The sequence below is a fragment of the Lathamus discolor genome, chromosome 1 (genome assembly GCF_037157495.1).
Source record: "Lathamus discolor isolate bLatDis1 chromosome 1, bLatDis1.hap1, whole genome shotgun sequence".
NCBI classification, from domain to species: Eukaryota; Metazoa; Chordata; class Aves; order Psittaciformes; family Psittacidae; genus Lathamus; species Lathamus discolor.
This window is the reverse complement of record NC_088884.1, coordinates 71,216,455-71,232,301: the sequence shown is the minus strand read 5'-3', so window position 1 is coordinate 71,232,301 and position 15,847 is coordinate 71,216,455. Positions and strand designations below refer to the sequence as shown.

Sequence of the window (15,847 nt, the reverse complement as noted above, 5' to 3'; positions counted from 1 at the left end):
AAGATCTTCCCAATTCTTTGCCACATTTCCTTATCCCTAAAGCAAATGTGCCTATGACTTCCTTTGATATTAAGCATATCTGGGCATGCCTTGTGTGTCATATAATTGTGAAAATGTGGAGAATTGCACACATAAATGTAATATACCCATTGCGTGTGTTTAACTGTATTCTTGATACTATAGTTAACTGGGGTGGGAAGGCTATGACTGGTGACCAAGAATCACATTCAGGAAAAGAAGTTCTTATCTGGAGAAAGCGAGATAAGAAAAGGCTAAACAGGGAACCACATAAAGATACTCCTTTGGAGGAGAGGGCCACTTCTGGAGGTCACTAGGATTAATGGGCTGAATCTGTCCACTGGAGTTTCAGCATGTCTTTTAAGGGCACCAGGCTGGCTTGTCACAGAGCAGTTGTTACACATTTTTCAGGTTGTAAGGAAACTTAGGTAAATGTTATAAGGAATATGAAAAACTCCGTCTTTATATTATTCTTATTAGAGATATTCTGGAAGAAATGAATGATTGCATTTTTCCTGTTATGCAGGGGTAGGACTTCTTTTTGCTCTAGATAGTAGATGTCAGTGTGCGTAAGTGCATTTCTTCTGAATGGTTGGCCTGATGAGGGTAAGGAAGGATATGCAAAGCAGACTCTCTTGCCCAGGTTCCCCAAATCCAAGTGCTGTACAATCAGGAAATGCATTATAGCATCCATTGTTGCTTCAGCGGGGAAAGCATGCTTTACATATGCAAATACTGCTCAGAAGTTTAACTTAATAATTATCAGCTGGAGACTCTATTGATGAGCAGCTGAGGCTAATCATCAGCAACAATCTGAATTAACTACTACTAGGCTTTGATTGAGCACACTTGTCTCATGCTTGTGGTTACTGTGGCAATTGTAGAAACCTATAGGTATTTTTATAATCTTTTCTAAGCTTATAGATAGATATTTCTTGTACTTTCTGTACTCTTAAAAAAACCCTATTAAATGCTGTATTTTAGACTTTTTCCCTTCCTATATCTTCCACAGTGTTTTACTGAGCAGGAGCCAACATAGAAGAGTTTCATTCTTTTACATCCCACTGCCATGAATGACAGCCACAGTACTGTGTACAACTGCAGGGATGCATTTGGGCACATGCTTTACCTTAAAGAGCTTGTAATGGCTGCCTGCTATTGATTACGTATCCTGCTTTACTGGGGCCTCAGAAGTTACCTTAACACCAAGCTCTCACCTGGGCATAGAGAAATCTCTGGGCATAAGATATCCAAATGGTTAATGAGAAAAGAGATATAGCTACTCCATAGAAAATCTTCAAATTAAGAGGATCCCATTGTCTTCCCTCCCACTCCAACTGTACACCAGGGAGATTCAGCTGGCTACAAATACTAACCCTGCAGATATCATTCATACGCCTTTTCCTAAGTGTGCCTTATTATTCACATCACACTCCTACAGTCCCTCCACAGCTTCCCTTCTAATTATTCCCTTCTTGCCCATTCCTATGAATAACCAGTGGCATTCACCCATATTCTGCCATTTAAGGCAGTTAGTAGTCCATCCTACTATGAATTCAATTTCTCGTTTTCCAGGAGGTGCCACAATTTATTTAAATTCATCTGCATTATAACTCTGAAGGTTTATAATTGAGTTGCAGAAGGTTTCAGCTTTGGGGAAGAGACACCCACTAGACAGTGCTTTGTCTCTACCGCTTTAGTGGAGGTTGTAGAGGGGAATGCTTCAGGACAGAAGCAGTCAGACTAGCTCAAACCAGATCCATTGATGGCTTAAACAGAGTTGGATGCTTTGCACTGCAGAAGGTAAGAAGTGTTGCATGACCCTTTGGGTCAGCTAGGCTGTGGGAATGGTGACCTCTAACTGAATGATAATGTCTGCAACTGATCTAAAAGAGGTCATTTATTTGTGCCCCTAAGTGACCACTGCTAATTGTAATGCGGTTGTTTGTGACAAAAAGTCATTGCTAAGTGATGGCTGGTCATTGGCTCTGTAGAGAAGTCCTTCTGCCAAAAATGCTGTAGGCAGCACCTCTGAGCCTGGCTAGGGTGGTCAAGGACAGGAGGGGTACCTCCTGTTACCAGATTGCCTGCACTATGTGCAGAGTGTTGTAGGAGTTTTCCCTGCAATACCGTTTTGGTGTCTGAACATTTTAGTCTTCTGAGATGTCACATGGGTCTTTACCTGCATGCAGAGTTTTGGGGGAAAAAAAAGGATAGATAATATCCCTCTAGCTTTGTGGAGAAAGAGCTTTCTTTTCTCCTCTGACTCCCCTACTTCCCCAGCTGCTACAGAAAAAAATCAGCCAAAAAATCAGGATCTTTACAGGAATGGGGCTTGGAGAAAATAACAATTCATCAAGAGCACAGATGGCTTATTTAGAATCTAATAGGTATTAAACCATTATTTTCCCCAAGCTTTACTCCTGATATTGATAACGTGTTATCTTTGCCAAGTTCTCCTCTGATAGCATGTTCTGTTTGTCAAGCCAAGTCCCTGATAAAATCTTATTTTCACTCAGTGCTTACTCTGATAAGACATTATTTTCTTACATCTCCACTCCCAGTGGTAAGGAGGGAAACATTATTTTTAGTCGTTTTCTGGGGGAGGCATATATTTTGCCAAGGCAGTGCAAAGCAGGGAAAGGAAGAATGAGAAGACAAGAGAAGAAAAAAAGTCATTGTATTCTAGACAAGGAAATGAGCAAATCATTTAAGACTTAGGGGCTTTTGTTTTAAATTTGCTAATAAGCTAACATTCATAACATTAGCTAATAAGCTGATATTTCATTTGGAAAAAAACCCAAACTATTAAAAAGAGCAACATCCATTTTCGGGAAAGATGTATGATAATGTTTAGATTTCCTTTCTCTCTTTCTTCCTGTATTCTGTTGCTATGTGCTTCTGCTTTACCTAGAGTCTTTCATTGTTTACCATCCCTGTTATTCCTGTTAGAAGTACCAGAATTATGTTCACTCAGCCAACACATAAACAGCTTTCTGCAGCTATGCAATGGGATGCCATCACTGACAGTACAGTGGCTAACTTGGAGACACAGCCCCTTCCTCATCTTGTGTGCAGAGCAAATGCAGTAATGTGGAGAGTGGTTCTTGGACCACTGTGTTTAGTTAATTAAAGAGACCTGAAGGTATGTCTTGAACAAGACAGAAGAAAGTAGAAAGAAAAGGGACAGCTTTGTAGTTTACAAAGTCGAATCTGCCCTGGGTAATTGTTTCTGTCTCTACTGCTGAGTTCTGAACATGTAGTTCATGACTACATGATGATGAACATGATGTTCATAAAACAAAGCTATTACAACTGTCTGCTATTCTTCCCCGTTTTCTGGGTTTCCAGCTTGCAGACTCCTGCATTACAGAAACCTTAAGCATATATTGTTACATATGCAGATGATGAGGTCTGTCCTTTGAGCAAATGAAGTGCAAAAAAGGTGCTTATTTGCTGAAACACTACATCAGAACTCAACTGTGCATTCCAGCCTGATATTTTCTTTTGGTATTAATGACTCCAAACTTCCCTGCCGTGCCTGTAGGGAGAGACTGATAGCACCACATTTCCCTCAAATAACTTTGAAGAATAAGTCACTGATCCTTGTGCTGCATTCAGGTGTTATAGTGATGAGCATCATAGGACAATAAGGGAATAGAGCAGCGTATGTGTGGTCACAAACTGAATGATGAGCTGAAAAAAGCTACCGAACAGCTGTGAGCACCATCCACCCTGTGCACTCAGTGATGCCAGGCTTCTCTGGAAAGAAAGTGGTGGTCATGCAATTAATGATCCTGTCGTCATGCATAAGGGAATGACTGCAAGTTTTCCCTTCACCCCTCCCTTCTACGCAGGTTCAGCTTCCCTCCTGAGTTCTCTTCCTCCTTCCCAATTCCTGAGCAGCGTAGGGCCAGGGAATGGTAGTTGTGCTCAGTTCATCACATGTTGTCTCTGCTGTTCCTTCTTCCTCAGGAGAGAACTCCTCACGCTATTCCACTGCTCCACCATGGGGTCTCTCACGGGAGAGTCCTCCGTGAACTTTTCCAACTTGAGTCCCTCCCACAGGTTGCAGTTCTTCATGAGCTGCTCCAGTGTGGGTCCCTTCCATTGTGTCACAGGTCCCGCAGCAAACCTGCTCCAGCGTGGGCTGCTCTCTCCATGGGGCCACAGGTTCTGCTGGGAGTCTGCACCAGCACACATTTCCTATGGGATCACAGCCTCCTTCAGGCATCCCCCTGCTCTAACATGGGATCTTCTGTGGGTTGCAGGTGGATATCTGCTCCATCATGGACTCTGTGGGTTGCCGGGGATGTCCTGCCTCACCATGGGCTGCACCACAGGCTGCAGGGGACTCTGCTCCACTGCCTGGAGCACCTCCTCCCCTTCTTCTTGACCAGCTTTGGGGTCTGCAGAGCTGTTCCTCACTTGTTCTGCTTGGCCTTGGCCAGCAGCGGGTCTATCTTGGAGCCGGCTGACATTGGCTCTATTGGACATAGAGGAAGCTTGTAACAGCTTCTCACAGAAGCAACCCCTGTAGGCTCCCAGCTATGAAAACCTTGCCACTTTGCAAACATGATGTTCTGTGGGTGTAGGGTTTTTCTCTGTGATACGTTTAATTTCCAAATCCACTGAATATAGAGGGCTATCTTGTTCAAGGAAAGGGCAGTAAGAAGGTATGTATGTATATTGCAGCAGGCAATAATGTGATGCTTGAAGTAGGGCTGGCCTGCAGTGGAAATTGATGGTTCAGGTTTGGGTTGAATAAAACACGTTAGCATGTGCTTAAGTACCATTAGTAGCAGTGGAAGTGAGCAAAGATTTAGCACTTATAGGACAGATAAGGGCCTACGTGGAATTACTGTTGCCTAAGTCTAAGGCTGATGGTTGATGGGCATCTGGTGTGGAAACAGTCCTTACAATGAACATATAATTTAGTACGTATGCTGTCCGTGCCAAATCCCAAGAAGGGATACTTAATACTTATTATTATATAATAATACTCATTATATATAAATAAGCTGATGGGAGCAGCTTTTCTGTTAGAGCTGTGGAAATTCGTTTGAGCAGTATGAAATGTTTGGTTGCCATTTCTTGCGCTGTTTCTGTATAGTGGGCATCAGCCTTCAGTGTGCTCACTGTGACATCTTTCAATGGCACAAATTTCTACCACTGAAACTTGGAAGCATAAGCTTATAATTGCCTCATGTCACGTTAGAATGAAGAACTTCTGTGTTCACAGATCTGTAGTAAATTGCTTAGACTATATTCCACTATTACGATGGTTATTTGGGGAAGGTTTTCTACTTCCAGCTGAGATCACACTTCAGTGATTCAGAAAAAGGTGTCAGAGAAAAAAAATGCTTTAGTGAATGTGGGAATAGTCACCTTGGGATGCCTTAGCACCTACTCTTGGAGGTATATATCTTAAAGTTCCAAACTGTTAACAAAAAGGATTTCATTCATAGCTGCCTGTAAAACCAGTACCTACCAGAGCATCCAACTGAGCAGAAGTACATAGAGTACTAAGGTTTTAGATGATTAAAGCTGAGCTAGATCTCCAAAGGAAAAGGAATAGTTTATTTGCTTACACAGAGCTTTAATGTCTCCATAGTCCTGACTGCAGTCTTCTTATTTTTCTTTTCCCTTGGGGTCCATGGAGTTTTCTACAATGATCTATATGGGGAAAAAAGTAATTGGAATGAACTTCAAATGATTTTGCTCTTGGCCTTAACAGAGGGAAATTCATGAGGGTAGTTGCCTGCTATCCTAGTTCTTTCTGCAGAATGTTGGCTTATGGTTAAAATTGTTATACTGGTAGTTCTCAAAGCATGCAGTGATAATGTGAATTTCAAATGTGAACAAATGTGAAACTTAGTATCCCTGCCTCTGTACTTGTCTTCTCCTCTGAATCTGGGTGAAATTCTCTTTCCTACACTCTGCTTCTTTCTCCCTTATCCTCCTCTGCAGTTAACCTTTGGCTAAACTTTGTTTTCTCTGTGGGTCTTCCCCAGCAAGCTTCCAATGCTATTGAGTCCTTTTCAGGACTATCACCTCTCCAAGTTTGGTAACTACAAAACAAGAAACTTGACGTTAATATTTATCTTTTATGTTTTGTATGTAAGAAAATTCCACTGCTTCAGTCTCTATCCTTTCGGATAAATTACGCTGGTTCGCTTTCTATAGGCTTTATTTCCTCTAGTGTCTTAAGGTGTTCTGCTTAAGTAAGGTTTAATGAAGTTTCTTGCCTTAAACAGAGGTGACTCCACATTTGCAGAAACATTCAATAGTCCATAGAATTCATAACTTGCATATTATCAAGCTTTCTGAATTGTTGGACTGACTGTGATGATAAGTCATTGACTGCTGTCAACCATGAAATAATTATTCACGTTTGGGTTTTCTTTCGTGGACAAGGGAATTTCGCAGATCGTTTTTATTTCTTTGGTGCAGTTGTGTTAGCACTAACAGTCTGAAGGGAAACGCTTGAAACCCACACACACAAAAATAAATCTGATACTTTCAAGGCCCAAAATTAAGCCCAAATGAAGAATAAAAATTTATGGCTTTTTTATTATCTATTGCACCATTCAAAATCATACTACTTGCTTCAGAGCACAGCAATGTTTCTTGAAGTGATCCCTGGGAGATCTTCTGTCCTGAAGTTGTGCAGACCTCATTATGTGTTATGCTACTTTATTTTGATTTCGATTGGTTAAAAAGTGTCCAGATATTAGCTCAGAGCACTCTGCCAGTTACTTGAAACTATGAAATTCGAATGCAGCGCAGTCAGTTTAACTCTTCTACCAAGCAGCACACGCAGTCAAGTATTAGTAGTCCCTTACGTTAGCTCACTTACTCCTTTTTCAAAGATGGAGTGACAAGAATAAGAAGAGATAAATGACATCTGTGTCACACTGGATATTCACCAAGTAGGGAGTTACTATTGCCAGTGAAGTCTTTGACTAATTTGCATTGTAATTGTATATCTGATGCTAACACAGATTGTTTGGTGCATGGGTAAGTAGGGGTGCTTGTTTTGTTTCTATCTGAGAATATCTACACGATATACTCCTGCTGTCCAGGAATGGGAATGCCATATAATCACATCCAAATGAGTTTTAGTCTTTCTAGCTTGGGTATCAGCAACTGAGAAATAACACAATTTCAGTTCCATGCCTTCCAAGCTGGATGGAGAAAGATAATTCTGCATTTTATTTCACTTCTAATTATAGCATAGTTCTGTCCTTAATGTTGACATTTCTCTATTTTTGCACCCATGATTTTCATGCTCTTCAAATCTGTCATTTAATTTTTAATGACTATTTGCTTGAGCATTCCTGTTCCAAAATACCAGTGGCCAAACTTCAGAATCCGACTTGATACATTTTTGAAGCTCAGATTTATCTATAAGCTTTGTTAATACTAAAAATAAATAAATTGGATTTTTATTTTCTGGAAGAAAGTCTGCAAACAAATGCAAGATAGTCTATCCAAATGGTGCATTAAAACAGGATAGCTATTTATATAGATAACAGGAAGTGTGTACGCTGGTATACCTCAACAATGGGAATTAGCATTGTGGTTTTGATTTCTACAGCTGTTTTTTTCATGAGCTCAGTTTAGAGGACTGCTCACCATTCATGTAAATGTGAAACAATGGAAGAGAACAAGCAATGAGCAGTTCATTATAGCAGGGAGATAGTTTTGAGTCAGAAGTTGAGAAAAGTACCTGATAAGGAGAGCTGCTAAACAATAACTATGATTTCCATTTTCTGAACCGCTCAGGGTGGTGTTTATTTGATAAAGCCAAAGGAACTCTGCATGGAAAAAAAATATTAAATAGCAAACTTTTTCTTTTAATGTAAGCAGGTAGAAAGTTATTTTAGAGAAATGCCTTAATATATGATACTCACCTATCTTCACTGTAAAGAAATGTCCTGTTGATTATGACACTGTAGATAACTCTTCCCATCTTTTGCTTTGTTTCAGTTTGATTTCAGTTGAACATTTTAAACCAGTAGTTTAGTTTGAGGGTTTGTTACCACCCATCAAGCATTTCTGGTCTGTGTATGTAAAACTTTATTAAAGTTTTGAGAAAATATGTCTCCTTTGAAAGCACATCAATTGCATCCCTATTTGCCCCCTTATATTTTGGCAGCAATAATTTACTGGGAGTTGATAGTAGACTGTGCTGCAATTGTTGTCTTTGGTTATGGATTTTGGTTTTAGGTTAATTTATCTTTTTTTTTCTATATACTTTATTTCTAGCTCGGTATTTAATGCTGTTTTAAAAAATCAAGATAACTTTTGAAAATGTGAAAACAAAGTGTTTCTTGTTTCTGGAATGCAACTTTTTAGTTAAATGTGTTGGATTGAACCATTGTGATTTTTTTTTTTAAATTCCCTTGTTGTCTTTTTCAGCCAAAATACTTTCCAGAATTTGACCTACATGTATATTGAATGTTTCTGTCCTTCTGAGCCTCTCATTTCTCAGCAAGCACATAATACTGTGCTGCTGAATAAAAACCATCTGCTCCTCACATGTGAATCAGCTGGGGCCACTCTTTGGCACAAAATGGTAACCAAAATGCTGTAGCTTGACTGTGAAGGAAATGGGGAATAGGAAAATTATTTTGTCTTGCATACATTTCTAAAATATATGTAGCTGTATAGTAATTGCTTTCATATTAAATTCTTCTGCTCTTGACTGTCTTCCCAGACCAGAGACTGGCAGGCAGCCGTATCCGGAACAAAAGAAACACATGCTTATCTTTTAGTGTGATTTTAAAATTAACAGGACCTGGAGCTCATATAACTTTTAACATTTGTCCAAGTTTACCGTGGTCTTAAGCATTGCCTTGAAGTGTCAATTCTGTATAAAACGTGACTGGATTTGAAACACATCCCTGCCTCACGATGCTGGCATTAAAGGAAAATGCAACTCCAACTATATTCTGACAGAAGTGCTCCGTTTCCTCCTCTTGCAGATGGGAAGCCAGTGTCGCTGTCTCCACTTGAATCCCAGCCCCACAGTCCTCGGTACACGGCATCAAGCCAGCGGGAGCGCGAGAGCTTGGAAGTCCGCATGCGGGAGGTGGAGGAGGAGAACCGCGTGCTTCGCAAGCAGCTCAGCCTGGCACAGAGTCGCAGCCCCTCACACCACCGCGGCAATCACTCCAAAACCTACTCCATGGAAGAGGGGACAGGCGACAGCGAGAGCCTGCGGGCTGGCATTGTGGCAGGGAACAGCTCTGAATGTGGGCAGCAACCAGCAGTGGAAAAATGTGAGGTAAGTAAACAAAAGGAACCTACCAGAAGCAAAAGCTTCTGAGATTTGATCCTTCAAGGACATTGCAGATCCCTATCTCCTTCCCTCTAAAACTTTCTGCTCAGAAACCAGCCTCTTTGAGGACTACTCAGTGCAACTTTTTAGATAAATTTTAATTATTCTTTAAAAAAAAAAACCTTTAAAACATTTAATCATCTGAATAACTTTCGAGTTACTGTTTGATCAGAGTTTTTTGTCTTTTTCATTCTTGTGTTCCCAAACCTGATGTAAAAATCAAAGCCTTGTTCCAAGCTGACTTCAATACAGCTGTGCTCATAAAACCTGTGGCAAACTGACCCCATGCATTTCTAAATGAAAGCGCCACAGTGCTTTCAAAAACCTTATTCCTTTGTTTGTGTATCTATGCTAGAAGAGTTCAGGGTTTACCATTAATTAAATTGTGGCTTACAGAGCCAGCCTGTGCTTTTGAGTCACTTACAGTAGTGTTTCTGGATGCTACTGTGGAATGACCTGCTTTGCGTGAGCTATGCAGAAGAGGCGTGGTTAGCTGCAGGGAAGAGGAAGTCAGTTTCTAAGAAGGTTTTGGGGTTTTTTTCTGATTTGGTTTTACCCAGTTTATGCCGGTAGTTTTGTGGATGTCATCTAGCTCTGTAGTTGTCAGTTATGTGAATGATGACAGTTCCGAATATGGATAGACCCAAAGCAGGAAGCCTTGCTTAAAGGCCTTGTGCCAATCCCAGCTGGTGAAGATATCAAAAATAACTTTCTCCATTTATTTCTACAAAAAGGGTAATACTGTACCACCTTTTATCTTGCTTTCTGACACTGGGAAGATAAAAGCTAAAAGAAAGTAAGTGGGAGAGAAAAAGAAGTCCTAATTATCTCTTTAAGTAAAGTCTATTTAATGGGCAAATATCCAGTATTGTCTAAGAATGAATTATTGCTTTCCACTTAGACATCTTTGTCCAGCAGTGTGGAAGAAAAGAACCACCGTTATTTTAAGGAGAGGGAAAAGGAGGTTTTTCATTTTCCCTCTTCCTAATAATGAGGGTCTGATTTTCTGCCCTGTGAGATTTTGGCATTTATTTTAATGAGGGAAGTTCAGGCCATCAATAAACAAACTTCACTTTTCACTTATTTTCATTCCAAGCAGCAATGAGCTGAATCTCAGTTCTTGGTTTTTCAATGTACCTACCAATCTGGGACACAAAAATAACAGCTTAAAAGAGGAATAGTTTAAGTGGCCTTTCAGTTTATAATGTGTTTTCCCAATAAAACTGCTTGCACTGTAGGATTTAGCATTGTGCTGAAGGCAATGGTTATATAAAACATGAAACCTCACTTTATTTGCTATGCCCCTATCTCACCACACACTATTTTCATAACAAAATAGCTTTTTCTTAAGGAATTCACTCAGTAATTCAGTAACAGCAATGGAAGTTAAAATTAAACTTCCTTATTATCAGATTTGCCAGGGGTCTCATCTTTTATCCTACTACTGTAGATTCTGGTTCCGTCTTTATGTGAATGGTGTCTGGACTACATTCACCCTGTGTTTCAGTGCTCCAAAGGTGTAAACTAGGGTTTTTTTAGCCTCTGACTCTGGAATATATCACAGCAAGGGTCAACAGCTTGGGAAGAAAAAGACAAGGTACCTGAGAAAAAGACTGGGACTGTGGGGGAGAAGAAGAGAGCTAGAAGTGGGGTGTTTCATTGAGTCAGTTCTTTGAGATTCACTGAAGGTAATTTCAGAATTAATTTGGGATGGTCTTTAGTGATGATTAAAGCATTTGAAAATGCATTTACAATGAAGGAACATTAAATCTCTGATAAAGCATAATCGGTGGGATAATAATTTTGATCTATATCAAATAGTAGTGGGTTTGTTGCATTCCAACCATTGCTTCCTACTCTGTTGCATCACAGGAAAGCTGTTCTGATGTTACAAAATGGACCAGCATTATATTGAGCGAAAAAAGTCAGTTCCAAACAGGACCTTCTCACTGGAGGGAGCAGATCCCAGTCATGCTTTCCCAGCAGGAGACAATACAAGCTGGAAGTATAAGTAAGGGTAGTCCTTACACAGATGTAAGCACGAATAACAGGCTTCAGGAGACCGTAACGCTGATGGAAGCTGACAGAATCATTTGACTCTCCTATGATGTTAGCCCAGTATCTTTCCAGCTTATGCCTTCATAAACTGCACATTTCGTTTGAATTAAGTGTGCATTTATAAGTATTTTAAAAAGAGATTATATATTAGAAAATTGTTCATTAGCAGCATAGCATTTGTAGATTAACAGAATATTTAACATCTGAAGCATTTTTACAGGCATATTTGTATTGTCACTAGTCTTAACTACGTTGCTCAATAGTTTTAAGTGTGTAGTACTCCAGAACCACAAAGAACAGGGCCCCACCAACTCCAACACTGTAACACAGGAAAAGCAGATGTTATCCACCTGTGGGAACCATTTGTAGCATATTTACATTTTTGTAACATGCTTTTAATATCTCTTAATCACATTTGATGATTATTTATGAAGGATTAAGTAACTGCAATGGAAGGCCTGGCTAGTGCTACTGGAAAATTATTGGAGTATGAAATGCTTTACCAAAGATTATTTTCAGCTATAAGAACTAATTGCAGTTTGTTAAGCTCATTATTTCACCATTCTAAAAAGTAGCCTGAGGAGGAAAAAAAATAACATCTGTTTATCTAGGCACCTTATACTCCTCATCACTATGGGATCTTGGGTATTTTCTTCCCATTAATATTACCCCAGAACAGACTTATATTAAATACTGCTCTCAGAAACAGTTTTTCTACACTGGTCTCTAGTGGCTAAATAAATGGTTCCTAAACTATGTTAGCATGCACCTTGGTGCTATTTAAACTCCCTTTCCTGAAGAAGTTTAACTTACTTAATGCATTGAAGTGCCTTTGCCTGAGTGCTCCCTAAATTATTTAATACCAAATATAGTTCTGTTTGTGTTCCTGATCCACAACCTGTAGGAAGAACAGCATGATTAACTTCCACAGTGTTTTGATTATCTATTCATATCTGTAAGTATAAACAGAGGGAGAATTCAACTGAGTCTGGAAAGCAAAAAGTATCATCATTTAATCTGTTGTTTCAATGAGTTCCATTGTCTAGAAGCAGCTCCAGTGAATGGCCTGTGTCCAGACCTCTTGCAACATCTATTAGCGATGAACATGTCTATCATTGACTTGAAAAAGAGCATTGTAGGAGGCTAGACACTTTCAAGGAGCTCAGTTTAGTCCTGCAGTGACTTTCAAATGTCTAGGCTAGAGTTAGACAACTGGAATTATCATGGGCTGTAAACAGCAAGGAGCAAGTGCAGCGTGCAGGGCCTTGGTGTGAGAAGTTTGGAGGGTCACGTTGAACCAACAAGACAGGCTGCTTCCATGTTGTGGAAGGTGGCTTCACTCCTAGCTCTTGTAGTCATCAAGTCTGAAACTTGTGTGAATCACAGTGCACAGTTCTGGTGGGATGGAGATACAGTCTTCTAGCCATCTCCAGATGGAAAATGAGGATTTTGAGAGAGTTGTAATGTTGCTGACCATTTTATAATCTGGGACCTAAAGCTTACAGTAGTATACTCAGGAGAATGTAAGTTCTTTGAAGTGCTTCCTTCTCCTAGCTGCTGTTGCCCTGTCTTGCTAGGATTTGCCTATAACCAATCTGCTCTCTCTCCAAACACGTATTTGGAACAAGCATGGAGAAAACTGGAAATAAAAGTTCCTTTCATTAGGATGCAAACATGTGCAGACAGTTCAGGTTGATGACTTCATGCTGACTTCCCTGTTTAACAGTTAAACAGTGAGGGAGAGGAAAATGAATCAGGAAAAGGAGAGGAACAGACAGAGTCTTGCAGTATGCTGCAGGCTAAAACTTGGGGGAAAAAAAGACTAGGTTTTTATTCTCTGAGGGTTATTGCTCTTACTTGTGGCTGATTGCAGGCAGGAATACAAGTGATATGTAGTTTCAAACACCGCAGAGAGGCTGAGTAAAAGGTATATGGATGCCTGTGTCTTTGAACTGCAGAAGGACATAAGAAGAGCAGCAAGTGCTGTCTCCTCTCTGTGCTGTGGCTGGAACAGCATGCAAAACAACAGCACCTGCTAGAAGACAGTGAGGAAAGCATGCTTTTAATTTTGAAACAGACTGATTTAGGAAAAGGGAAACAGATGTGGGCAAGTTGTTGACTGAATAAACTCTGATTTTGAGGAGTTTGAAGATGGAGAGAGAGTTTGCAAGGAAAGCTTTTCTGGCAAGTAGAGGTAGTGTAAGATGTTAACAGTGCCATTCTGTCAAAACCCATAAAATGTTTGTGTCTGGTCCAGTGTCTTCAGGTGAAGTGTTTAAAGCAGGCATGAGACTATTCTCAGTTAATTTGGGTTTAATTGGCATTGAAGGGAAAGATCTTAGCTCTTCCAAAAGCCTGAGAAATATGAGGTGGCAAACAGAGAGGAGGCAGTATGTGCAGGGTCAGGAACCAGTGCACCTATGCCCATAAGTATGGTACAAAACGCTGCTGCAATGAAAGGCGTTAGTAAGCAGTGTCTGTTCTCCCATACTTTTATCACAAGAGAGAAACACAGTCTTTTTGCCAAGTGCTGAGCCATGCTCAACTCCAGTTGGCTTAAACATAAATTTGAAGTGCTGAATACCTCGCAGAGCTGTTGCCAAAGTGTGCTGCAATAGCTTTTCTTTCTCACACCCCTCTGGACAGGCGGTTGCCTTATTAATTCAAGTCCTCTTAAAACCTTAAATTTTCAATGTGCCTCAGCGTGTGAGGCACACTATGGCTGGAGGCAGCTGCGATGTTCATGGGGAGGTTGCACAATGGCACAGCCACTTGACGGTTACATGATTCAAATGGTGCCCTATACCAGGCAGTGTTAATGGTTGGGGTATGGACTCTTTAGACGTGCCTAACTCATTCCACCTCCTGTTTAAATCTGCTTCTGTAAAAAGCCAGACTTTGGGAATCTGACTATGTGAGGGGACAGAATTCCTCATTTGTTCTCTGCGTAGTGGGCTTTCTGTGGAAAATGAGAGCTGTGTGTGTGAGAAACCAGCTAACCAAGCTTCAAATGGAAGCCAAATGAGGCTTCCCTGCAGTTTCACAGCTGTGTCCCCAATCGCAGCTTTGTGCTGCCAGCGTGGTAAACTCTCCTTCATTTCTGTGACCACAAAGAAACAGAAAAATGCAGAAGCTGGAGTCAAAACTTGCTAAGATTAATTTTCATTTCTTCCCCAGGGAATAGCAGTGGCTAATTTTAACACTAGAGAAGAGTAACTTAGCAGCGTTTTTCAACTTATTACTTACTACTTTAATGACAGTAGCACCTTTTCACTTTCCTCTTGAAGAGATGAGTAAACCTCTGCCTCATACCAAAAGGGAGGTAGGAAGGCACAGAATAAGTGATAATTTACCAAGGTGCTGGAGTGGGGAGAATGTGTGTGTGGGGGGGGTGTATTTAACTTCACATTAGCACTGCCCAGTACAGCTCATAATAGTAGTCTCAGGCAGGGAAGTGACCACCCACGTTCACAGCTCATGTCTGATCTTGTCACTGTGATGCAGCCTGCCAGTGGCAAACCAGTTGTCCCTTTCATGCTCATCCATCAGAGCTTGCTCACCTTCTTCTTTGTAGCTGTTCTTTCCATCTTAGGATGGAAATAATGCAAAATTTCTAAGAGCAGATCTGCTTCTAATAGTGAGATATAATTTTAAACTTCAGAAGGCTGAAGTGTCTGCATGTTTGCATAATCAGAATTTTGTGTGCTGCTAAATGGGGGGGAGTATGTACATACGCGCACACATATGCTCATGCGCTCTTAGCTAATAAATGCAATTCTGTTCAGACATCTGATGCAATTTAGGGATAGTAATGACTTTGGAATGATGATGGTGTTATAACTCAATTAGGATGTTTTTAACAAACTGCCTCAAGTGGGCTGCAAACAGCTGCAAAACACCCACTCGAATCCTTAACAATCGCCTCACTAAATAATAGCACTGTCATGTATCTGCTGTCCTTAAGGAATGATAGAACACAGGAGCAGGCCTTAATTTTTATTCTTTCTGTTCCTTTTCTCCCACAGACTATCCACGTTGCCATTGTTTGTGCAGGGTACAATGCCAGTCGGGATGTTGTCACGCTTGTCAAGTCTGTCTTATTTCACAGGTAAAGGTAGCTTTCTTTTCTTGTATATTGTATGTCTGGTTGTGGCTGAGTAAGCTCCTTTTGCATTTATTCTCTAACTTCAAAAGACAGTCATATTCATTTCCCTGGTTCCTTTTACAATGGAAGAAAAAAACCATGGAATTTATGCCCACCACAAATAGATTCACCTATGTAAAGATTTCTACAGTTAATTAGGGGGATCGGAGATTTACCTGCTTACCTCTGTTGTACTGTGGGAATAGGGACAGTATCTCTCTGTACTGTAAATCATCTGCATACTCCTGACTGTTGTAAAATAATAATAGTAATTGTAATAG

At 40.4% G+C, this 15,847-nt stretch overlaps 1 protein-coding gene across 5 annotated transcripts in view; it reads left to right on the top strand.

Annotated features, from left to right (window-relative positions):
- LARGE1 (LARGE xylosyl- and glucuronyltransferase 1) overlaps window positions 1–15,847 on the top strand; it is a 277,960-nt gene that overhangs the window by 127,579 nt on the left and 134,534 nt on the right. For all 5 annotated transcript variants that reach the window (XM_065679433.1, XM_065679441.1, XM_065679406.1 and 2 more), the window contains 2 exons: window positions 9,009–9,310; window positions 15,448–15,530. In XM_065679433.1, the coding sequence (XP_065535505.1) occupies window positions 9,009–9,310; window positions 15,448–15,530 (385 nt within the window). The remainder of the gene's footprint in view (window positions 1–9,008; window positions 9,311–15,447; window positions 15,531–15,847) is intronic.